Source organism: Stegastes partitus, unplaced genomic scaffold, assembly GCF_000690725.1.
Source record: "Stegastes partitus isolate 25-593 unplaced genomic scaffold, Stegastes_partitus-1.0.2 Scaffold5, whole genome shotgun sequence".
NCBI classification, from domain to species: Eukaryota; Metazoa; Chordata; class Actinopteri; family Pomacentridae; genus Stegastes; species Stegastes partitus.
In genome coordinates this window covers 1,226,214-1,252,779 of record NW_007577736.1, presented here as the reverse complement: position 1 = coordinate 1,252,779, position 26,566 = coordinate 1,226,214, and the positions used below count along the sequence as shown (strand labels likewise).

Sequence of the window (26,566 nt, the reverse complement as noted above, 5' to 3'; positions counted from 1 at the left end):
TAAACTGTGATGAGGACGTTCATAAACACTTCAAGGGGTCATGAGACGAAGAAGTTGAGGACAAACTAACTCTGATGATCATTAATAAAACAAGGTAAAATCTGAAGGTTATCACCCAGGATCTTGAAATTAAAGAGCAGGCAGTCCATTTAATCACCATTTGACTTTCAATTGAATTAAACCTCTGTCTCTTAAAAGCTCTTCCCTTCCTTCTGTTGTGTTATTGTCACAGAAGAAGTTACTTAAATCTTGGAGAAGACAAACTTTTTCACACAGTTTAGCGAGGTCAGCCAGTTGGCTATAGAAGCGCTGTTTTTCCATTTCTATTATATTGTATCCTGTAACACCCAAGCTTTTATATGGCTAACTGTTGACACTGGACTCTGTTCAGCCCGGCAGTTGTTCTCACCGAGTCTGCCGCCAACTCGCAATCGTACTGTCTGTGCCACCTGTTATGTGCATCAGGATTTCCTGAAGTACTTCGCTAATTTCTTTACGTGCATGTGGGAAAACAGATTCTTGGCAGAGAGCGCTTCTCTCAAATCACACTGCGCTGTCAACGCAGCTCTGGTGCTACATGTTTTTTCGTGTCTCTGATGTGCCATTATCATCAGATTCCATCATTTATGTCGGTGCTGTGTAAAACATTAAAAGTTGAACGTTGTGTTTGTTCCGACGCCTGCAACAACCCCATACCTCATGCAATCTTGTTGCTCAGAGACTACAATACAAACATGGCGTGTGTACACAAATGAGCGCACTGTGTTTTGCTTGGTCAATATTTCATTATTCTAAGGACCCTATCTTGCTCAGCGAAGGCAATTCATCATAATCAGATGCAACCAGGACAGTTCAAGCAGTTAGGTCAAATTAAAGAGAAATGACATAGTTATAGCTTTACTGTAAATATGTGGCATTGACTAAAGGAAGTGGGCCGACAGTGACTCCAGGGTGATCGCTGTAACCGCAGAACAAATACGTTAGCTGTGAGACTGGTACATACTTAGCCAGGAGCTTCATCATTTAATAATAAAACTTGCTGTTTCTCACTGTTGGAAAAAGAGCTCTTTTCAGTGGGATTTAGTACTTTGACTTACATTCTGCATGCTGACACACATCAGCTATGATGGCTAACATCATACCAACTAGACACCAGTAATTACTAATTAGCACTTACCCCAAATTCCAGCAGAGGTTATAGTGAGAAAGTTATTAGTTTTGCAGCTAGTTGGTCATAAATGTTGGTGACAGAGGCCAAGAAAAAGCAAAAAGGGATCATACATGATGTTACATACTAATGTATGAACCAGATTTTTGAGAGTATATGAAAAACAAATAAGAGTGTGATTTGAGTAGAAATGAATTAGACTACATTCATTTCTTGACAGTTTTCACACTGAATCTGTCAGCAGCCCCATAATGCTACCTGTTAGCAGTTAGCATCTGTCACTTTAAGCTAATTAATAATCAAACACTTGATTAGTTGATTAATTTCTCTTTTTGGCTACAACTAATTTAATAACAGCACTGTCTGAATTATTACGCTGAGGGGCCAAACTGCAAATCTGTAGAAGTTATTGTGACTAACGTGTCTGGCGTGTTTGTTATTGCTGACTATTCGACACCGAATTTAAAACACGACCTTGCATAATTGCACTGGGCTGTTACAAAACCCTCTAAGTAGCTTCTTAATTATCTTAATGACTTTGAGGGGTGAGAGCTTCCAGCCAGCCTCCTCTGAGGGAGACGGGACCAACCGCTGAGTGGTCCTCTGCTGAGGGTGGACAGATGCAGGACCAAGTCTGAGTGGTTTGATGGGAGGATCGGCTTTCACCTCCTGTCTGGGAGTTCCTCTTGTCCCTGCTGGACGGACCTAGGGGACGCTTAAATTCCATTTTTGACTGTAGAGCTGAGAGATGTGTCTTAGTAAGCTGTCATCTGGCTTCAAGTACAAGTTAGCTGGAGGATGAAATATTGGGTTGTTTTAATGATAGTTCCATTCAGCAGAGACCTCTGCAGAAACAACAGCTTAGTTAGGATCTCTGGTGAGAAAACTTTAAAATGAGTCAGAATAGGGAGCCATGGTGCTCGAGGGTTAATCAGAGAGAGCAAATTGGTCACCCTGACAGATATTTTAACTTGGGATGGTGCTACCTTTGCTATCTTTTCTGCAGCTTGAGTCCGTCATGAGTAGACTATTGCTCAGCACATGAGGGGAGTTTTTGTGAAAAAAAAAAAAAAAAAAAAGAAGAAACCCTCATAACTGCTGTCTTCATCCCTCAGGCTGCTCACATTCCAGCCAGCACAATGATCTCATTAGATCTTTCTTCAGAGGCATTAATTACCACATGACTTCAACACCATGCACAAGCAGTCTCTACACGTGCCTATAACACTTTGCTTCGACCTGCAGTACTGTGTAAAAGCAAAACTAAAAACGAAATCAACTTCATATTTTGATTGACTACACTTTGTCTTTGAAACAGCACCAGTTCTCTTTGGTTCATGTGCACACACTTTTTGTCAAGGTACTTGGCAGATAGATTGTTCTAAGTATTTCTGAGAACTTGTCACATGTCTTCTGTGGATTCAAGCTGTCCCATGTGCTTCTTTTCTCTTCATGTAATCCCACGCTGACTCTATGATGTTGAGATCAGGGCTCTGTGGGGGCTTTACCCTCTGTTGCTGAACTCCTTGTTCTTCTTGTCATTGAATATACTTCCTGATGACTCTGTCTGCTGTTGCTTTTCTGACCAATCTCTGATGGTATTGTGTAATGAATAAGAATCTATAGTTTTTGTACAGCACTGTACATGTGACTATACACATTTACATTGTTGTTCTGTGTGGTTTTCCCCTTGGTGCACATGTGGAGGTCTCCCTGATGTTCTTAGGCCAATTGCATCATAGCAGCTGAGCAGTCCAACAGTGATCACATGTGCTGACCGGGGAAATGCACAACAGGCAGCTGTGTAACTGTCCTACCATGTGCGCACGCACACACACGCACACACACACACACACACACACACACACACAGCTACAACCGCTCAGATGGCCAGCTGGAGGATATGAATCAGAACCAGATATGAAAGAAACCAAATGAAAGATTCAACTCCACCCTCCTCTCTCCTGAGATCTGGTGGTGACTGAAAGTTTCGAGATTAACAGAATGCATTTAAGGAAAGTTCTGTATATCTGTTCTGTGAAGGAAAGACACATCTTAACATGGTGACAATTACTGATGGAGCTATGTATTGATGTTTGACCAGACTTGGGCACAATGGTGTTCTAGGCTAAATGCTAACAATAACTTACACTCAGTCAAAGTGTATATTGATAGTTGTTGGTAAACTCTGAGCATTATCTTAATATGTTAGGATGCTAACATTTGCTTATTAAGTCTCTGGTAAGGTGCAGGAGTTTGGTCATAAACTAAAGGATTGGACAAACTAAAATACTGGCCTGGTGATGGGGCTACAACAGTCATCCTGAGGGGAACATGAATGTCTCAACAAAATTTCACATATTTGTCACAGAGACAGCCAAAGACAATAGGATTTATCCTCTGGAGACTATGAAATTTTATACTGTCATTAAATAGCTGTTGAAATATACAGTCTGGACCTGAGTTGATCGCTTGATCAACCTGCTTTCACCATCAGTTGATAGAAGCAGTTCATTTTCTCACAGTCTAAGAAAAACTTTGTGTATAGTTGGTTTGCAGGAATTTGTTATCCCATGATTCATTAACAGATTTCCACACCCCAAAGCAAATCGGTTATTCCCTGATCATGAGAAGAAGGTCACTGTGAGCGATCCGCAGTCAGCAGGAGAGCCCTGGAGCTCGTGATGAGGAGGAACAAAACTTGACATTGTTTCCAGAAACTAATTGCCAGATAAAACAGTGTTGCAGGTCCATGAGCCACCACAGGTGCCCTGAAAGCCAAATAAAAAAAGCAGCGGAGTGTGTTGCAGAGCCATTGTGAGAGTGAGGGCAGTTCCCTCTGGACATTGTAACTAACAGGTCAATCATATCCAGTGGATTTGCTCCATCTAGCACGGTCCTATTCAGTCATTCTGGTTTGTGAAAAAAGAGCAATTGCCTTTTGATAGGAAAACTCAGTCTAAAAGCATTAAATCTGGTACATTTAAATTATGTTCTATATGATGATCGCATAATAACATGGGGGTTGTGTCACAGTAGTTTATGGAAAAGGTAATTGTTTCTTTGGCAGCCTTGTGTAGAGCAGTGAGGTCTGGTGCAGATGACATGCAGGCGATGAGAGAGGGCGGTTTCCATGGAGCAGCCCTGCATGCGAGCGCTGCAGAGCCTCCTGAATCCTCCTCAGAGATGGCTGTGTGGAACATCTTAAAAAACCGATTGCAGTCATATGTCAGCAAATAAACCCTGCACAAAACAATGTGACTGGATTTTAAATTTAACACAGTGTCATGTGTGTCCTTGTTTGTGTCTGTGCTTAAATGCATCTTACAGAGATTTGGAGATATTTCCAAAGTGTGGTTTTGGGTGTGTTACTTGCTTACACTGGCACATCTTGTCGCTCACTCAGCCTGTAGAAGTGAAGTCACCCATTTGGCAGATATGCTGGATTTTAAGCCAAGTTTTCTCTCTCTTTTTTTTTTTATTAAGAAGTGGACAAAATTACCCAATCTTTTTTTTTTTTTTTCATCTGTTTTCATTGACATTTACACATTATATTTATACGTAAACCTTTAATGTCAGCATTTATACAGTATGACTAGAATAAACTAGTTACCCATTTATAGCGGGGCAACACACTGCTGATTTCCTGGCATATGATGTATCCAGCTGCAAATCTGGAATAGATATCATAAGGAAGCTCAGACAGGATCAAGAGATAATCTGGATGCTCCAGTTGTTGCATTGTGTGGGTCTGTGACAGCGATCGTAACTCAGACTACAGTATGTAATTATATATCTGAATGTGTATGGCTTCACACATTAATAACTCATCCGCTAACTCAACTCATACATCACGGCAAGAGTATTGAATGGTGAACACTGGAGGTGAAGGAGGGGGAGGGGAAGAACAAAGGAATCGGAGGGGATGGTGGGAAAACATGGTGCATTAGAGGAGAAATGTACCTGGTTTTAAAATCCACAGATGGTCTATTCCCGTCGCTCGCTTGCATTTCACATATTCTGCTGAGACGTAGTAAAGCATCTTTAAATTAAGGAAAAATGAGGCAAGGAGGAGGGGAGGATGGGAGGGAAGGCGGAGGCGAGGGAGAGGCAGCAGAGAGCAGGAGGGAGGAGGGAGAGTCGCTGCCGCTGTCATTCTGCTGCTACGCGGTTCAGCGGCAGGAGGGTGTGCTGAAGGGAGGAGTGGTGGAAAAAACGGAGGAAAGGAGGACGGAAGGGAAGGAGAGAAAGGGAGCGCCTGGGCAGCACTGCAACAGCTGCAGCTGCAGCAGCCTGTCAGGAGGGAAGAGAGGGAAGAAAAAGGAGGCTGCAGGATTGTCTTAAAGGAAGCCTTTTTTAATGTATGATTTTGCACGAGGAGAGCTGTTTGAGTAAGGAAGCCTGATTTCTCCCTCCTGATGTTTTCTGATATGGTCTCATGCAGGAGGCATGCTTGGAAATAGTGTGAAAGGCAGAGAAGGAGATCTGAAGATGGAAAGGACGGATAGCACAAAGGCATACGGCCAAGCAGATGGCAAAGGAGTTGGTATGGCAGCCAAGAGGGCCAAGTCTGGAGTGCCCCAGAGCACACAGCGGGGTGAACTAAAGGTTTACCGGGCGGGTAGTTCTGAGGGCAGGCTACCAGTGCCCTCCAATCTCCGCAAGCAGAGGTCTATGACAAACCTGGCTGTACTCACTGATGCTGAGAAGAAGTTGCACCTCTATGAGCCAAAGTGGTGTGATGACATGGCCAAGCCCGGAGCAGGGCAGACCAAGACGGGCAAGCCAAAGACAGCAGGGGGTGGTGGCAGTGCTGGAGGAGGTGCTCCCCTCTCTCGAAACCTTTCCAAGTCGGAACACTCACTCTTTCAGGGCAAACCTAAGCCCTTCAGCCCTCTGGCTGCTCCATCTGCCCTGAGCAAGCAGAGTCGCATACCTCGTGGTCCATACGCTGAGGTGAAGCCTTTGAGCAAGGCACCTGAGGATGGAAAGTCAGACGATGAGATTCTTTCCAGCAAGGCAAAGGCCAACGCGAAGAAAGCTGGAGCCGGAGCCGGAGGGGAGTCCGGTTCCAAAGGGCAAGGAGAGGAAGGGGGAGACAAGCCCTTCCTTAAGGTGGACCCAGAGCTGGTGGTCACAGTGCTGGGCGACCTGGAGCAACTGCTCTTCAGTCAGATGTTAGGTGAGTACAACAGAGCAGTCTTGATGCCTTTACCACCCCAGGCCATTACAGTATTCTTGGGTTTTGTGCTACAAACCGAAAGCCCTGCTTGTGCAGTATACAAGCACGCCCCCTTTGACACAGCTACCACATGGCACCTGCTTGCTGCTGCACATCTACATTTTCCTTGAACGGATTTTACGCAGCTCCCCAACTGAGGGAGGGAAAAAAAGGAAGACGTCCTCATGCCTGCAAAGCATGCTGCTACTATTATTTTACTGAATGCTGTGTCTGAGGCTTGGTGGCTTTGATTATGATAAATATGCTTGCTTGCTGTCATAACATTGCCGGCTGATTGCATGAAGCCTAGGGGGGTTGTGGATTATTACCAGCAGACTGATCTCCTATCTACCGCTTTTATTTGCTGCAACATGTGCTGATGCACTCAAGGGTCCAACCATTGCTTCACGTATGCTTGCAAAAACCAGAAATGGGAATAACAGCATGCCATATTGGGTTCCTTATAGGCACAGAGACACATATTTAGCCTCCTCCCAGCTTCATTCATCTGCAGAGCGCTGACAGATGGTTTACACCCTGTGTACTCGTAAGGCGTAAATGGCAAAGAAAATGGCTTTCTCTCTGGAGGTGTAGGTCAGTTTTAGCAACAGGAAAGGCTTGAAGAATATTGACAGTATTGATCATCATATGAAGGGGATTAAAATTCTGGTGACCCCATTTTTTGTTTAGTTTTGTCTGTCTACATGCATGCTTTTAGTGTATAATTGTAGATGTAGTATTCATCTAATTATCACCTATAGTCACACAAGTCTTTGTCTTTGGAAGTCTTTTAGATGTAATTTTACCCCAAACTCAGATACATTAAGCTTAAGACCCAGTTTCCCCCTCATTCTTTCCAGGAGCCATTATTTTGCATCCTAGTTATTTTTATCAGACATTGTATTTGCTGGCAAGGAAAATTGCCTTTCAAAAAGTCTTTGTACTGCATAAAATACAAAATTATGGTGACATTTCTGATAGAAAGTGTGCTAAATTTAAATATCTGGAAATATAGTGTCTGTGTTTCTATTCTTTGTCTTAAAATCCCATTTTATTTCAGCATGCATTCCATGTTTCATCCGCTCAGTATCATCAGGAGAGCATGTTTCCTGTTGCATCTTAATGAACACGTCTGTGATGATTTGATCAGTTATCCACGCCTCATTAGCCTGTATAGGCATCTATCACTCATACCAGTCACACTCATAGTACAGATAAGTGTATAACTGTAAATTATAGCTGATGGCAGCATGCACAATGGCATGTCTTTTGTGTGATCGAGTGTAGAACCATAACCCAAAAATGCTAAGAGCTCTATAGATCTCTGTACCACACCCACATCTGCTTTATTGAACTAATTGCATAAAATTTGAAGCTCAGTGCTCAGGGCTGATCCACCCTTTTCTTTTTTGTATTGCATTGACCTCCGTAATGTTTCAAAAATCAATTGAAAGTCATTGCTTTTCCAAAAAGGGGTTTATCATCTAAATGAATTATTTATGATCATTTAAGACGATAATCCCATGTGGCCCTTTGACACGAGTCAAGTGCCTCGTGCTCATTAAAGGAAAACGCCCCCCAAAATTAAAACAGAACATTGCAATGAAAAGACAGTTAGCAATTGCAACAGCAGTTATCGCATCGATCAGACAGAGATAAAGAAATATATATATGTTAAAAATAGTCATTTTAATGTTTAGTGTTCAGGGAAGCAGCATCTGAACAGTCTTCTCTGAATATTAGGCTGCAAGTTTTTCTGCATCCTTGCTGTACATGTACAGTGGGCTCGCTTGTTACTGTAAATAGACCTTTTTATTTATAGTCAGCACTACATTCAAAGCTTGGTTAATGCTTAATGCTGCACTCTGCATCAGCAGCATATCTCATTATGAGCTCCCTGAAAGGATGCTTTTATTTCTGAACATAGAGGGTCTCTTTGTTTACCCATATGACATGAAGAATGGTCAACTTGGTTAATAGGCTCATTTGTTAAACAGTCCATGTAAGTTTGTGCACTATGTAACACTGGAGCATTGCATACCACTGCCTCATCACAAGACATCATATGCACAAGGAAATCTAAAAAAATAAATCAAAAATCTTCCCTGCAGATCTCAATTATAAGAGGTTTTATGCTTATCTTGTAGGCTGTGAGTCGAAATATCAGATAAGTTTCAGCAGCTTCTGTTTAACTCTTTCCTGTTCACATAGAGCAGCTGAGTTTGCACAGTTTGCTGTGTAATAAACTGAAAAAACACAAATCGGCCTCTTGGAACTGTTTTCAAAATAAATAATCTACTGTGACAAACAGATTTAACGTTATTAGAATAATAGAATCATATCCACAGAGAAAGCAGAAGATTCGAGTAATACAGACGGGACTACTCCTGATCATAACAAACTCTTTTCTAAACAACAATGGGATGAGCAAACCTCATTTCTTTGTAATTATATGCGATCTGTCATGCCAATGCATCAGTGGCCTGCAGCCATCATAGTGGAAAAGGAAGCAGTGGTCACGGTTGGCATATTTCAAGCAACAGTCACATAACAGTCTGAGATGTAAACTTTTGCACAAGGTTTGCTATTTGTTTGTCTGCAATATATTAAAATACCACGGTTAAAGTTAACCCATTGTTTTTAGTGCTTCTTAGAATAAAAAGCAAAACCCACATAAACAAATTAGTTTCTTCTTTCACAATTTTTAAATGTGTACGAATGAGGAATAAGGGGAAAGATTAAATGAATCTACGTCAACAGGTCGCCCAACTTTTAGGTGGTAGCATTTTTCTAATCGCAAGTTGTTTGAAGATGCTGACTTATTAGCTAAAGCTGCAACTTAACGGAATCTGTCAGCTCATGGTGAACACTGAAGCAGTGGTTGTCTGGCTCAAGAATCACATAACATTTTATTTGAACAGTAATGATTTTGAATGCTGTGTGACAGCCACTCACTGTGAGAAAAGTGCTTGTTCAAAAAAGTCATCTTTCACCTCTCGCTCTTCGTTCACACAGTGGGTACCTTTTGTCGGAGAGATAAATCATTTTTCTATCAAGATTTGCTTGCTGATTCACCTGCCATTGTAAGGAACTCCAAGGCCCATTTGTTGAGTGTCAAAATAAAGTAACCTCTTTCTCTTTCAAGTGCCTCAGATTTCCTGGTGAAATGTATTTCATTAAAAAGGCTTAAAAGTTGCATGTGAAGGCTGATTAAAGCAGCCGGTCGTCTCACTGATCATCTTATGGAAATGTCTCAGCGACTACATGCAGGAGCTTTAATATGGACTTAGCATTATTTGTAGGGTTAATTACTGAGGGCTAGTGGTCTACTTCACAATTACCATTTCCAGGCTTTAGTCTGTTCCTGCACTTTGAGGCTGTGGAGCGCTTCCTGAGGTGTTGCATCATTCATAGGACTTTCCCGATTCAGATCTGCTTCAGTATTCTGTCCGAGTTTTCCTCCTCTATCGGAGGCATCACTGCAATGCAGGGTGCCAGAGGGCTGTCAGTAACTACACAGGGACACAGTTGCGAACAGTATACACGCGAAACAGATGGGATTCACATGTGTGCTTTGTTTCTATTTGTTGAGGGTATTTCCAGGAATGAGTAAATAAGCAGTGTGACAGCATAAGAATGTGATGATGCTTGGTTTGTATGAAAGATGTGGCTTATTTTGTCAGCCTTGAATGCTGTAGATTTATTCTTGGGCTTCTTTTTGATATTTAAAAAAAAAAAGAAATCAAAAAATCTGTTTGGGGTCACATGAAGCTTGCAACTTTTCCAGTACATGTTCAGTAAGAAGTATGGCGCCGGGCCAGTAGACAAGAGTTGATGAAAAGGACCGATATTGACAATGATCTGATGATGGAACCAGATTTAGCAACACTGACAGCAATTTTTCACAAATCTCTAAAGGTACATATCGCATATCAGATATATTACATCATTTATTTTCTTTGGATCAACTGACGTTTGGAGGAAGACATGTTTTTATTACTTTGAGTGCGACATAGAGCACTACTATAACAACCAAAACCAGTTTTTATTGGCTGTGTCTTAAATCACTCCATTTTCATGCAGCGCCTTTTTTCTGCAAGCAATCCCACAAAGTTGTCACATTTTATAGATGTAGTAATTAAAAAGTATGTAACGAGAACAGTGTATTTGTTAGTTATCATGCAAAATGATGAGTCATAATGTTACTTCTGGCTATAGCATGAACTGCTGTGTGCCTTTTTATATGAGGAATGAGAGTACAAGGGAATGATCTGGAGACTGTTCAGTAGCTCTTAGCAAACTTTCCTCTTGGTTTCTACTATAACATTCAAGCTGCATTATAATCTCTCCTCAAAAGCTCATTATACCACAGCCCACACGGTTATGTGTCAGAATAATATTGAAGTCAATATATCACTCTGTCCAACGCTCACACAGACATAAATTACAGTGCATGTCAAAACTGCACATGCACAATACAGATAGATTGCATTACACAGAGGTGCACAAGTTTCCATAGGTCTGTTGGGTTTTCACTGAACCCGGCTAATTGTCTCAAAAGTTCCATATTAAACAAGCCCTCGGATTCATTGCAGATTTGGGTTTCTTGTATTTCCGCGGCTCGCTTGTGAAAAAATGACGTTAGAAAATGTGTTTTTAAACTGTATGTAAATGTTTTTGTGTCATTGTTGCTTACAATTCACACCCTGTACACCCTTCTGAATTAGTTCAATATCTTCTTATGAGAACAGCACATTGTCAGGCACGCAGTCCCCTGACTTTCTCGCCTCTCATACAGCCTTTCCAGTGCAATGAATGTTAATTTCTTTCTCCCTGAGGTTTTTGCTTCAGCGCGGCAGTGGAAAACCCCAGCTTCTTGTGTATATGAGACATTCTCTCATTTCTTACAGCAAACACAACACGGTCCTAATTGTGCCGTTATATTGATCTGACATCGTCATGACCCACTGACTGTACGTTTTTATAATGTTTGCAGTTTGGTCCAAATTAGCTGACCTACAGGGAAGTCGTTCTGGCTGGGCTTCAGCTTATTGTTAGTGGTTTGACTTGAACTGAATGACTCTGAGATAATGCTCTGCGGATCAGAAAACAAAAAAGCTCCAGAAAGAAAATATCTGAGAGAGATCCTGGAGTGGCAGGATTCCCCCTGGTGGGCAGTCTAAGCTACAGACAGCCTTACAGTATTTCATTTTTAGGATGGGGATTAGAGTGGAGGTAACCATGGTGAAGCAGCCCATGGAGTGAAATTTGTCTGCCTAATGATGTGAACGTACATCGGATGTGTTCTTACACAGAAGACAGCTGCCACGTCAGTCCAGACACAAATAGTGCAAAACACAAGCATGGGGCAGCAAATGTGTGCGAGCATGCATGAATTGTCTTAAAGCAAAAACAGAGACCACAATAAAAGGACACCTTGCATCTGCGTTCTGTGTCGACACTCTAAATGTTTCATAACCTTTTGTTCTGCATGACTAACCCACAGACCCCGAGTCTCAGAGGAAGCGAACCGTGCAGAATGTCCTTGACCTCCGCCAGAATCTGGAAGACACGATGTCGAGTCTGCGAGGCTCCCAGCTGAGCCACAGGTAAATGCAGCACATCTACATTTTGTCATTTTTCTATTGTTTCATAACGGTGTCACCACCGGCTAATGCCACGTGCCTCTTAAGATTATGCATGTTTTCATAAAATCATGGGTGGAAAGCATTCATTAAATCTTAAAGTGAAGGAAAACGACACACTTATGTTAACAAACAGCTGAGAGCTTGTTGAATCGATACGAAGCACATTCATGTGTAAACAGGTGTGCCGTGGCCGCTTGGAGAGTTGCCACCTGGTGCACATCTGGTTTCCATCCTTCTTAAATGGCCCATCTCTGTTTCATAGTCATGACTTCATTTTAGGAATATCTGTTTTTGGCTCACAGGCAAAAGGCCCCGACGTTAATTTGTTTCAACAAGCACAATGTAGCAAGAGACTGCAGGAGAGCAGGACTTGATTTCATTTGGATGTCACAGGTCAGATGTGATAACCTGTGTAACAAAACTAGGAGAGATGCATTTCTTGTATCACTTTAAACCTTCACTGAGTGTCTTTACATTCACACCAAAATCTATTGTCCGTATAATCTGAAATCTAGTGCTGATATTATGGAAAATTCTACCTAAATCTGAAATTGTCTGAAGCTTTTCTGCTTCTCTTAGTGCACTGTTTTGTGAGTGTGTCGAGGCAGCTGCTGTCTGAAAAACTGCAGATTGAATTCATTATGAGTTACCTGCCAAAAATGAAATAGCTGACAGACAAACTTACAGACAAGTGGGTGAAGAAAACTGTTTTTTCTTAATCGAAAGCAGCACAAGAACATTTTAAGCCTTTAACTTTAAATTGCTTTGGTGCCAGGAAACATAACTCCAAGTAAGTGATAACGTTGCTCTCTGTCTTTTTGATGTGTAATTAGGCAGCCGGTTGTAAACATGTTGGGCGTAATAACTTAATAAGTCGATGATGTAGCAGCGGATGTGTATCTGTGAGCTTGTTTTTCTGCCAGAAATTGAGTAATGCTGCTTTCAAGTTTTTCATTTGAATGTAATTGCTGTGCACAAACCTTGTAAAACACAATAGCTGCTGTTGCTGATGAATGAATATTTATTGGGCAGCTGTCAAGGCTTTTCATTCAAAGTTACCGATTTAGTTATTGAATGAATGACTGACCTGTCATCATTTGCCCTGCTCATGCCATCCTTCGACTGACTCCATCCATACGCTTATAATATGTGATGTCTGATTGCTTTACTTTTGCCAGACCATGTCAGTGGGTGCTTGCAGAGACATCTCGCAAGCATTAAAGCAGTACTCTTTAACGATTATATCTGCTTGATTTGGATATCTTGGAAACAATATAGCAGTCATTGACAAAATCAAAAAGTCTGAGTCTCAATATCGATGAATTATCCATGAACGATGGATAAAAATACCCCCATGGTTGTAAGCGTTGCAATATTTATTTGGGTGGCTTGGTACACGTGGTTATGCAATCGGCAGACACACAGGACGCTCCCAGCCTTTTTGGTGGACAGTTCTAACCCTGACCCACTTAGAGGAGAGAATAGGAAACATTTAACACACTCTATACAGAATAATAACAAGAGGTGTACCGGTGCTTAAGACAGCATTTCTGGGGTGTGGTCATGAGAATTCCTTGGAGTGTGTGAATATATTGCTTGAAGAGACAGACAGAGACCAAGAGAAATACTGCATGCAATGCCAAAAAGGATATCAGGTCATCCGTCTTTTTGTCTTTTGATTCTGAGAGGCAACACTTCTAGCTTTTGTCCCTGAAGACGATACGACACAACTGTTGTATCTGGGTCAACAGCCACTCAATGCCGCTGTGGCTTTCTTTGAAGGACTTCTGACAGAAAAAGTAAAATGTTTTACTGGGTGCTCTGGTCTCATCCCAACCTCTATGAAATGTATATCACTCTGGACAAGACGGTCAGCTAATTGCCTCCACCATATTTGTAAAACGAACTGACACCCCCCCTCCATGTGTCTCCCTAGCTGTCTGGACAGCAGTAATGTGGGTTATGACAGTGATGAGACCAACGCTCGCAGCATATCCAGTCTGTCCAACCGCTCATCCCCTCTTTCGTGGCGTCATGGCCAGTCCAGCCCTCGTCTTCAAGCTGGCGATGCCCCATCCTCCACAGGCGGTGGGTACCAGGGGGGTAAGGCCGGTTCCCAGTACACAGCCCACACAATGCCGGCTCGCTGCTCCAGCCGCCTCAGCAGCACGTCTCGCATCGAGCTCATCGAGGGTCTCGACGTTGATGACGCCGACCTCAAATCCGGATACCTGAGCGACAGCGACCTTCTAGGAAAGAGCCTGCCGGATGATGATGACGACAACCTAGCTAATGGGTAAGAGCTTGTGAAGATAAGCGGTGGGTTTGAAACTCTTGTTACCATGACAACATGAGCAAATCAGTGGCTGCAGATGGCTGCACGCTGGTTTGTCCTTTAGGCCTCCACCTTGTGACTTTGAAAAGGTCAGTTAGGAGTTGTGGTCGAATTGAATTTCAAACACAGTAACAAACAGGCTGATAGGCTTCCTGCTGTAACTGCTCCAGGTTGCACTTTAGTATTTAATCATAATTAACACAATTTGTGCGCCTTCACATTCAACTCTTGTGCAAAAAACTTTTTATGAAGGAAACTTTTCATGCCGACATCATGGATTTTTTTGTGCTGGTATCTGATGTTTCTTGGCAGGCCTATCAAAGAGCTTTTATCAGCAGTCTCTGCAGATGGACCTTTTTTTCCCCCTTGCTCTTAAAGGATTTCTCAAAGTGCCCATGACATTGTCTGAAGCTCTTTGGCTGACTGTGAGTGAACACACTCAGAAATTTTTCACTGCATGGACAGAAGTCATCAGGTGTTTTCTCCGTCACTCATCACATAAACCTTCACCTCTGACGGGTGTAAACAGTGTATGAATCTGAATAGTTTCAAATGCTTCATCATTTCCTTTTTTTTGCTCATCTACCTCTCACTCTTTGCCATCACCATTGCTTCCTTCCTCTCACATTCTTAGTGTGTCTTTATCTAATTCTCTCTCACAAGTTGACAGCTGACACTGAAAGCCAGAGAGAGGGAGAGGAAGAATCAAGGACAGTTCTCTAGTGTGGCACAGAAGCTTTATCGCTGTTGCACATGCAGTGGGATTTAAGCTCAGCCTCTGGAGCACTCACTAGGCCCTGTATGCCAGGTCAAGTTCTTACTATGTGCATTAAGGAGAAGAAAAGAGATGAGACACATTTTAACCGAGTACAAATTAGAGCAAATAAGAAAAAGTATGAAATGGAACTGGGCCAATTTAAGTGAAATTCAAATTTGGAGCCCAGATGACTCAAATGGACGAGGAGCTCCAAGTTGAAGGTTTAGCTTTTTGGAAGAAGTGAGGTGAAGTAGATCTGACAGCAGAAGCCTGATAAGGTTAGGATTAAATGGGGATTATGTCAAATGGGTCCGTTCCTCACAGGAACGTCCATGCACTCAAAATCCATTTAAATCTGGCCTGTGTTTTTGCCCTGCCCCTTGCTGCATCAGCTCAGCTGTAGTGTTTCCAATTTTTATGAGAGGTGAGCATAGGGACTAGGCTTTTATGATTTTGGCTTTTTAACACCACAAGCACCTAAGATGCTAATCATTTGACGTCAGTGTTTTCTTAAAAATGCCTCATGCTCTGTGATATTCCGCTAAAGTCAGCCGTCCCCAGACATGCTTTCAAGGTGACTGAGACTCCCTGATGGGAGCAGCTGGTCTCTGCAGAATTATTACCATTTACACCAAGCGGGTTTAGGGTGCATTGGGATACAAACATGCTGTGGAAAATTTCTATTCCTGTGTCGTGTTATGAGAGTAATGGCAGGTTAATGCAACTGCCAAACAGACCGAGATGGAAATATTGTGTGCTATTTTCTTCCTGACCTTGAGTAGTTTACATCCTTATACTTGGGCAATACATCATTCTTCAAACCCCTCCAAAGTGTATGCATTGCTGGTCTGTGTTTCCATTGGTTTAGTGGAAAGTATTCTTTATTCCTCTGCAGGAATACTGAAATGCTGCTACTCTACATCAAGAATAAATCCTGCCTCATAAACATACCAGCAACCTTTGGTGTCGATAACAAGCTTATCCGGTTTTTGAAGCAGGCGTACAGCACTGGCTCTAATTTTCTTCTTACAGTATCCTCTTGCAAAGTCTGTGATACATTTGCATTTCTACTACATCCCCTGTCACACACTTACAGTTCGGCTCATTGAGAACCATTAACTACCAGCTCTTGAAAATAGATCAGGCTCCTCCTGCGTAACCATGGGAACCGGCTGAAAATTGACTGTAAGGAGAGGTGCAATTTCTGTTCCATTTTTTGTAAAGCCCCAGTTTTACATTTTTCATACATTCCTTTCATCTGAAATCAGCCCTCACATAATTACCTACATCTAAATGGCGAATGATGCTTCCCGCAAATCAATCACGCTGTTGCGGTATTCAGTGCTTAGATAATGTATAATCGTTGTATAATGCTCCAAACAATCCAGAAATAAATGCTAGAAAAGCCGAAAGGCATGTTGTTGATCAACCCTTATATGAGACAGTAAAACAGAAGTCTGGCCCATTGCTCAGTGTGTAATGAATATTGATTAATCCACACCCGACAGCATTGGCTATCTAAGGCTAGATGTGTACACAATGACGGTAATCACTGCTGCTGTGTCTTCCTCATCGATAGTCTGCCACACACATCTCAGCCTCCTCATCGGCTCCATCTTTCCATCAGAGAGGAACAGTCACTCCTCTACACAGAAACACAGAGCAGAATGCTAATCTGGTTTGGCCTAGTTAAATGAAAAACTGTTTAGGAAGCCTTTTTAATAATCATGCATATAGCCTTCCTAATACATGTAAAAAGATTTGTTGCTAAGACACAAGAGCCATTTTCCTGTTTCCAGTTGCTGTCTTTGCCAGTATTATATCATCCCATAATCCAGACCTACAATTAATAAAACCTCATTTAATGCTTCCTAATCAATTCATGTCTACTAGAGGACAAAGCAAGCCGAAAAGTCTGACATTGTTTTATTGTGGCCTTACAGAGTTGTTGTCATTAATCTGCCTGTACATGCCCAGGAGACATGGCACAGCATTAATCCATTAATACAGAGGCAACAACATGTGTCCACTATCGCATCACCAGCACACAAAGTTATAGGCAAAAGATTCCTTACTTTCCCATCCAGCTGACAAAAAGCAGCATTCAAATTTGTGCTCAGACTTTGCTCGTGTTTGGTCTCCACCAACGTCTGAGGAAACCATTTAGTGCTAAAAGAAAATTTCCTCACCAAGTGTTCACCATTTTTACCTGTATGCAGTTTGATGCTGCTGGGTCAGGTAGCACTTTGTAAGCTGTTGCTCGATGAAAACGAATTGTTGCTGCCAGACATTTTTTGATTACAGCAGCTCATAGAGGCCATAAAAAATGAGTAAGGGGCTCGAAAGTACTCAAACTCAGGAAGTAAAGCTGCAGAGTGGAGTGTAAACTTTCTGCATTTGTCAGTACAATCAACCACTTTCACATTACAGGCCATCATTTCATTCAGTGTTAATGCAAGAACTAATAATGCAGCTTTGCAACTGATAGCATTTGTTAAAAGTATTACTTAAGCTGTTAATACTTAGGTGCATTATTAGGATTTTTCTTTGGTCAGTGTGTTACAATTGATGTACCTTACAATATGATGCAATTCAGAAACTTTATGCAAGAAATCACACTGAAATATTGCCATAGAGTTAAATCGCAGCCTCTTGCACTGCTGTGTTTGACTGTGTTATGTAGGTTTGACGGATCTGGTACTGCTCTAAGCACATTTGGAAATATAGAGAGTTGTTTACATTCAGTTAGATCTGAACTTGCCATAACTACGTCCAATGTTATAACAGAATTATGCATCATTTCCCATCATGTCCTCAGACACCGCAGTCTGCTTGACATATTGGCTGGTATGAAAGACAGCAAGAGTTTTTGTGCATTTCACTAAATTTTATGAGGCTGACTACCACTGCTCAGCGAGTGACTCTGTTTCAGGTCACAGTGTTGAAGTGGCTTTTTATTTATCCTTAACCACGTCTGACCACGTCAACAATCATAAATGTTTCCTGTGGTTACATTCTTCACACTATACTGGCAAAGTTGAGCCATCATCATCATATGATATCATCCTGTTGCAAGCCATATTTTAGGATGCTGGTTTGTGAGTGGAGCAGTAATCACATTATATTTCTGGTGTATGGTTGTTTTTTCCATATCTGGTCTTTAAATTCCGACTGCGTTTCAGCATTGGTGTCATTTTAATGGTGTTCAGTCAGTTACGGTTGATGTTTTACGGGCACTCAGCTACAGTGGACGTAAGCACTCTGGTTCAGGTTGGCTTTTCATGTCTAATACAGATGTTCGCTGGGAAAATGACTTGTTTTTTCCACATTGTCATTTAGTTGATGCGATGAATGCAAGCCTAATGTTTGTAGCAGAATATGTGTTTCACATGAGGCCCATCTGCCTGGACATGATGTTTGTATTTGACAGATTTACGTATTATCTTGGCAGTTTGAAAACCTTAAATATGAGATCTCACTGCAAAAAAAGGCAAATATTTTGCGAGTATTTGGTTTGCCTCTACACTTTGTGGCGAACTGAGGAGAGAAGCAGCAAAGGGCACTTAACTGCAATAAAGAGTTATTGACGACTGCAGTGCCTCATAGGAAGCTGAAGTCCCACTTCAGTGTAGGGTTTGTTGCATAAAATACTTTTATTTCTTTCATTACTTTGCCTCTTAAAACCTAAAGCACAAGACAACTTGTGATTCTGAAACTCAAATAGAACAAACTAATCGATTAGCTGTTCAAAGGTTTGCTATTAGAGTAGGCCAACATTCCTTTTTTATTTATTTATTTATTTATTTTTAGATTAACTCATAATTACAATTGCTATGTTTAGAAAACTTGATTTCTTTTGTCATTCCCTGCAAGCTTAGACCTCCTCCTCTCCGAGACAGTTACACATCAACTTGAACTTGCATTAGCTAATTTTCTGGTCACTCAGGAGCCGCACAGCAAGCTGTAAGGACATTGACGTATTATCAGATTAATACAGTGAATATGTTACTAAACCACCGCAAGTTTATCTACAGTGACAACATCAGCATTAATGCATGTGATGTTCAAGTTGACCCGATGAATTACAGTCTGTCTGCTTCTTGGTGCTGTGCAGGTACAATCAGTCTGTCAGAGCTTTTTCACTGAGCACACTGACTAAACCTAAACAATAGGCTGAAAACACTAAAATGCTCTGTAGTTAAAGTACTGCACAGCCTGGTAATGATAATATAATAACTCACTGTAGGGGTGAAATTATACACTAAATTCATGCATCGCGTTATGAACCTCAAATTTGGAGTCTCCATTTGGTGGATGGAAACTTAAAAAGTGCCTGCTAGGCCATTATTCTTCCTGTGACAGTTAGGGCACTCAGTTGGTGCCAATAAGAAAAGACTCTGAGCTGTTTACTCTCAAGTGTGTATGTTAAGAAAAGTGCAGCATATTATAATGATACTAAACATTAAATCCTGCAGTGCGGTTTCACCTCTAAAAGCTAACACTTAAAACTGCCTTTCTCTTAATCAGTCAACACTAAGGGCACAGCCACGCTTGGTGGCAATCTCCCTCGAACAAAACTTTATGGGAACTGTCAATGTACGAAAGGGACAGAGGGCATCTACGTTCAGCGTTAGCTCCACATGGTGTCTGGTCGATTGACTCCCACAGTGTGAGCAGAGACATCATGGATCCTGGCTGTGCAGGGAGGCTGATTAAAAACTAAAATGTGTTGCATGAGTTGAGGCATCGTATATGTTAAATGAAACTGGCACAGTGTCAGCTTTCAACACTTATCTTGCATTCTATGGCAGACTGACAGTAATTGGAATACCGATTAAGTGTTTTGGGTGGCGCCTGTGATTTACAATTTTTGGACCAAAGGTTCTGGCTGAATACACATACCACTACACCCATAATTCCCTGCGAGATTGTCACTATGACACATTACACACAGTCATTTGATCCACTGTTAATCCAAAAATGTTGATTAATGTAGCTTTAAGGATATGGAAGATTCAGGAAAATATTATGGCCATGACGAATTTGATTTCCCTGCTGTAAGCTTTCCTGATAATACATAACATCTTTATTTGATTTTACCTTCCAATGTGTATGTTGCTGTAGAAATACAATATGTTATCCTAATTGTGTAATTTAAGATTTGACTATAGGATATAGCATGATATAGAAGGTGTTTTTAAAATACAAATCTTTCTTGGATAAAGAGTACATATGAATGAGATGATTTATTCGATGTTATAGAGCTTATTCAATCTCATCACAGCACCACTTGCTGTTCATATCTTCACATATGACACAGAACAAGCACAGTATCACTGTTGCTGCTCCATATAAATGCTGTATAATACAAGGTAAAACAAAATGCCTTATCTCATTCCTGTTGTCCGGTATTATTGTGCTGCACTATTCAAGGTAACAGAGGGGTTTTTGGGGCGCACATGTAGACATCTTGGGATCTGCGCCGCACCGCCCTCTCTTTCTATACAGCAGCATGCAGACAGCAATGCAGAGCAGAGAAAGGAGGCTGGTTCAGCAGCATCACACCTCTGATCATGCGGCAACATGGCTCGGGATGTGCTGCCATGGCAACCGTCTTCCACTGACCCAGTGATGGGCTGCCTTGTGTGTCAGTGTGATAGCTGCTGAGCGGATATATGTGTGGTGGATGTGTGGGCATCGACTGCTGGTTCGTGTGAGACGGAGAGGAAGAAAGAGAAAGAAATGCATAGAGAAAATGAAAGAGAATAGGATGGCTAGAGACAACTCAAACATGGCTGTGAAGATTTAATTGGCATTTTGAGAGACACCTGATGGCATATAAAGCTATTCTTTTTTTCCCCATTTGCATTATGGTTTTTAGAGGGTTAATAGTGACGCTAACTGTGGAAAAAATCCTTTGTTTTCCAGAATCTGTCCTTCTTTGCTCAGCTACATTCTATTAAAAACATGTTTAATATTTTAATAGTGAGAATGTGCAAACATTTACACACAGACACACACACACACACACACACACTGTTAAGCACTGAATACATGTCATTGCTATCTTTTCCTACATTTTTATATATTGTAGATAAGCCCTTGGTTTACTTTGCTCCTCTGGCAATGTCATTTCCATGGTAACCGTAATAAAGCCTGTTAAAGGCTTGGCATGTACAGTATGAAAGTGAGAGTAGTTTTCTAAATATTGGAATACTTTACAGCCTCGCTCATGGAAACTATGTGTATCGACAAACACATTCTATAATGCACAAAGGGTTTTCTGCAGTCATCTGATCCTGGATCTGTGCCCTGGGCAGTCTGCATTCAATTTCCCTTTCCTGCCTCGGTTGGACTTTAGTCACTGAGTGCTTCCCTGACTATTGAAGCCTCACACATTTTCTGACCCACTTAGACCCATCTGCACAAGAATTGGTCTTTGGCCTCACTTTTCTGGTTCTCCACAGGCGCTGCTGCGATTACAGTTTAGTGAGGCCACCGCTTAGGGTCAGTTCTTTAGGCCTACAAATCAGTACAAAAGGGATGTCGTGTTCTCGGTTCTGAATAAAACACTATACACAATGTGTTTTGGAAGATAATTTGTATTGTGCATTTGTTTCAAAATGGATAACAGGAGGAGCAATAATGGAAAACACAATCTCCATTACGCCACGCTATGTGTTACAGCTAACCAGAAATACAGAGCACACAGGCCTCCGCAGTCAGCAGCTTGTACACATCTGGGGTCAATATGGAGCTCTCATTCCCCAACATGGGTCAGTAAAATACTCACTTGAAAAGACTCCCCCAACACCAAACGGGCCTCCACCTTCACCAGCGTCCTCAGCCATGTGAATAATGGACCATTACAGCGGCACCCCAGGGAGTATGAATCATCTGTGTATCATGTCTGCGTGTGGTCGTCTGGGTGCGCAGTTTGAATTCCAACAGCGTATAACACTATGCCCCAGGTGGACAATGTGATACATCTACTGTTTTTTACAATATTGTGTTTAAAAGCATAAAGCATATGGTACCTGTTAGTATATCATTCTCCATTATCACTGTATATTTGTTGGAGTTGGTACAGAAATGTTTTTGTCAGTCGCTACTATGAGTTTAATTCAAAATTGCTTAATGTTGGATTTGGCTCTGCTTCAGTTCCGCTGATACAGACGCTACATTACTCAGACGGCAGCGAGTTCAGATTCAATATTAAGTGCCACATCAATCAGAACATAAAAAAAACAGAGTGCAGGACAACCTTGGGAGACAATACAACATCATAATGCCAGAACAGCCCAGATTTCCAGGCTATCAGGTTGTAAATGTGGCACTGTGTGGGTCTCAGGATGAAGTGTGCATTAGTTGTATGTGGGCTACATCTGTGGCGGCGGGAAGGGGGGGCGGAAGTTTCCTATCTGAGGTTGATGGAGACTGTACATTAATTTTCCAGTCCAATAATCAGACGACGAGTCCATTTTCAGAGGCTCTGCAGAGATGGGACGGCTACAGTCTCCGACACAGTCACTGATGCATCTCAGACCCATTTACTTCACCGATACACCACCGCTCTGTGATGAGGGCTGCCCGCTCCCGTTTGCCTAGTTATGGTCAAGCTCAATACAAATCAAAATTAGGCGCTGGGAGGATCAGAGATGTGTGGCTTTTTCATCTGTAGCCTTTTTGAAAGAACGATATTTAAACAGACACGAATCACTGAACACAGCGCTGTGCTCTGATGCTGTCTTTCTGAAGTTATTTCTCACATTGTGCCTCTGAACTGAATGCGCACAATAGAGAAATGTCTGCTCTTCCTCTGCATCAGAGGATTCCAAATTCAAGGCCTGTTTTTTTTGCTAAATGTCAAGTGGTGCCTCATTTGAATACACAGTTAGAGAACATGTACACTAAACTGTAGCTACAGCAGGCACAGCTTGAAATCATTGTGCCTCCTGCTGGAAATCCAAAGTCATTGCACCACATAGGAACAGGCTCTATGACAGCAGATCATCCAGGTTCATTACTTTTAGTTTCCTGAGCCATTGCTAATAAATTTTTTGTGTTTGAGTACAGTAGAGACTGTATATTTTAAAGCTGATAATACAATAATACTGCTATCATACAATGACTTCCATTGAAGCATACAACATTAAATCTTATATTTTAGACATTTTTCCTGCAACTCTGTGGGAACAGTTTTCCATCATCATCAAAACTTTGCAAAAACTGACATGTACAGATTTCTGGCTACAACCACATCCAGCTTTGGATCATTATCTGACTTCACTAATGCTCTTTTGGCTGAATGAGAGCAGATCCCCTAAAAAAAACAAAAAACCATCATTCCTTGTTTTATTGCTTGCAGTAGAAAAATTACAACACTTGTTCTGACATCCAATCGATGTTCAGCTGTGATTTAATTTACTACTAAATTGGCTGCAAATTTGCACTGAATATAAGAGCCGTTAAGAAAATATGAGACTTCCTTCCAATATTGTTTAAATTTCTTTTCGACGTTAATGATGCAGCACAGTTTACTGCACCAGAGGGAGACAGCAGCAGTCACAGATCAAAAGCCACAACAGTAAAGGTCGGATCATGAAAACTGTTTCCTTCTTCAGTAAAAACAAAGCGCAGTGACTTCTCCCAGATGGGTTGAATCTCTTAATTTAACCGTCTGTAAATACCCCCAAACCTGGAGGTGGCAGCATTACTGAATAGCCTTCCACCTAAGCAAATATACAGAGGATGTTTCTGACTCAAACCATTTGGTTATCAGGGCGAGACAGCTGTTACTATACAGCACAGACCGGACTTCAAGGCTTTCTGGATGACAGCTTGTTTAGTAGCGCTGTGGCCTGGCTCAGATAAACAGGAGACGTGAGAAAAACAGTTCCCTTTTCTGTTCTGTAAACAATTTGGATCGCTCACCGTTCCAGGCAAAGAAATAAGCATCCGTGTTTTGGTATTAGAAGCTAAAGTTTTGAAGTAACCAACAAGTATTTACACAAAACGTTTCATGAGGTTTGGGAGCAAAACAAGAAGAGAAACGGGCGAAGGAGGGCAGCTCCTTTCCAGACGATGAAGGTGCAGATATGAAGACATGGAGGCAGACACAACAAGCTTTTATCAAACAAGCATCTCATTGTGTTTTGGATATTTTTTTGCGGAGTGCCTGTATGTCTGCTGCTCACACTGGCAGCAAAACAGTTGTTTAATTTTAACAAAAAGTAAAACCACAGTCATCTTAAATTCCGTTTAAGCTGACTCTGTGTTTATATTATAAAATGCAGCCTGATGTGGAAAAACAGAGAGAACCTTGAAACTGTGATACATCACAAGGGTCAATGAGTTTTTTTTGTTTGTTTGTTTTTTTAAAACTAAAAACTGCTGAAAATCTAAACATGTATTTGTTTTGTTGTTTTTCTGCAATTCCTGATTCTTTGTTGGGGGTTTTTTTCTGCATGCGGAACGACCTCCTGCATGAAATGAACACAGACTCATGTTGGTTGGTCGTGTTCGGTTCTTTGTTGGTACATTTTGAATCTAAATAACTTTAGCGACACACAGACTGAAGCGATTTCGACTGGCGATGTGGACAGGGTGTGGGACCTTCTTGGCCCACACAGCTTTGACCTCCTGGAGTGGTTTACAGAGCAGGGATCTGGTGAGATCATCACTGTGAGACTGTTCCACTGCTAATGAGAGAGGGGAACAGGCTTTCCAAGGCTACTCATGCCTCACTGGAGGTCCTCGTGTCATCTGTGGGTTTGCGGTTGCACTCGTGGTGATTCAGGCCTTACCTTCGACAGAGTTTTTCCAGCTAGGCCCCAGAAGGTAATGAAGGAAGATAGAACTCAACCCCCCGCCCCCATCATCATACTAATCTACCCCTTGATGTAAAAGAAACTCTCACAGAAAGATCTATTTGTAGATGGGCTTTTTAAATTCTGTGGACAACCATGCTTATTCCTAAGATCTTAAAAAAAACAACAAAGAAGAATTTCAATCCCTGAGATTTATTTCATAATATTAATTCAGTTCTGAGATGGACCAAACACTGTTTACAGTGGAGTCATTGGATATGAGCGATGTGTTTCATACAGACAACAAGCACCAATTTTTGAACATTAGGGAAAAGAGAGACTCCAAAATAAACCCCTAGTAAGACAAACTTAGCATTCTTCAATATCTGCCTAGCTCTACTGGCTAAAGAGGAAAGTTTCCATTGGGATACTGCTTTCCTGGCTGACAATAGACAAGCACCACAATTATACAGTAACTGGCATTTAGATTTTTTACATATGGAACTTGTTGCCATCTCTGGTGTTGTAAAGTAATGGGATCCCATTTTACCAACACCAACCCCCTTACAAATCCTCCCACTTTTAGATACAGAATACTATCTAAAGAAATAGGCAAGCTGATTAATTTTCTACATAATGCTGCTACACTTTAGTTAAAAATACAATACACCTCCTGCCATATAGTATGATGTTCTTCTTCTCATACATTTGAAATGGTCAAATAAAAGGATGCTCTAGCAGTTTACACTCATGCTCTGATAAAGTTCAGAGTTGAACGATTGATTTTAGACTTTTCTATTCATAATGTAGGTAGCAGAGTCAAAGATTGGGTCAACATTCATCGCATCCTGGCTAGTCTCTGTTCTGCTAGCTTTTGTAATTCCGTCATAAATGTATCAGGAAAGCTAGAAAAGCCTCTGCTCTCAGCCTTGCTGCTTATTTGTGCCAGTGGGCCCTCATGGTACTGCAACTAAAACAAATCTGTGGCGACTCAAATAACATTTATTAACTTTTGACTGCAAAACTACTAAACAAAGTAGATTATTACTCTTTATACTATTAATGCTTAATCCTTTTATGGTTTATGTGACAGGCAAGACATTTTCATTGAGTGTGTTGCATAAACTGTGCAGTCTATGGCCTTGTATCCAGTGTCTGTAGGCTACATCTATGGGCAATGTTAGCATTTCTTTTGGGGAAAAAAAAAACATGTCCGTCCTTAGGGTTTACTTACATGTCGAGCCTATCCCAGCGAACTTAGGGTGAAGGCAGGGGACACCCTGGACAGGTCACCAGTCTATCACAGGGCTACACTTAGAGACAGACAACCAAGCACACTCACATTCACACCTACGGACAATTTAGAATCACCAATTAACCTCAACATGTTTTTGGACTGTGTGGGAGGAAGCCAGAGAACCCGGAGAGAACCCACACTGCACGGGGAGAACATTGAGACTCCATGCAGAAAGATCCCGGGTGTCCTCACCAGGACGCGAACCGGCAACCTTAGTAAAAAACAAGATTTTTTAAAAACTAGTGCAAATGATAACAACTGTCTGTTAAAACAGCATATATGGTATAAATGATTCAGATATAGTGTAGTTTCATTTTATGGTTAAATGTTG

At 41.5% G+C, this 26,566-nt stretch overlaps 1 protein-coding gene across 4 annotated transcripts in view; it reads left to right on the top strand.

Moving 5' to 3' along the window:
- Positions 1-5,446: 5,446 nt before the first annotated feature.
- nav1b (neuron navigator 1b) overlaps positions 5,447-26,566 on the top strand; it is a 46,855-nt gene continuing 25,735 nt past the window's right edge. For all 4 annotated transcript variants that reach the window (XM_008279766.1, XM_008279758.1, XM_008279751.1 and 1 more), the window contains exons 1-3: positions 5,447-6,350; positions 11,896-11,998; positions 13,974-14,333. In XM_008279766.1, coding sequence (XP_008277988.1) covers positions 5,618-6,350; positions 11,896-11,998; positions 13,974-14,333 — 1,196 coding nt within the window. In that variant the 5' untranslated portion in view covers positions 5,447-5,617. The remainder of the gene's footprint in view (positions 6,351-11,895; positions 11,999-13,973; positions 14,334-26,566) is intronic.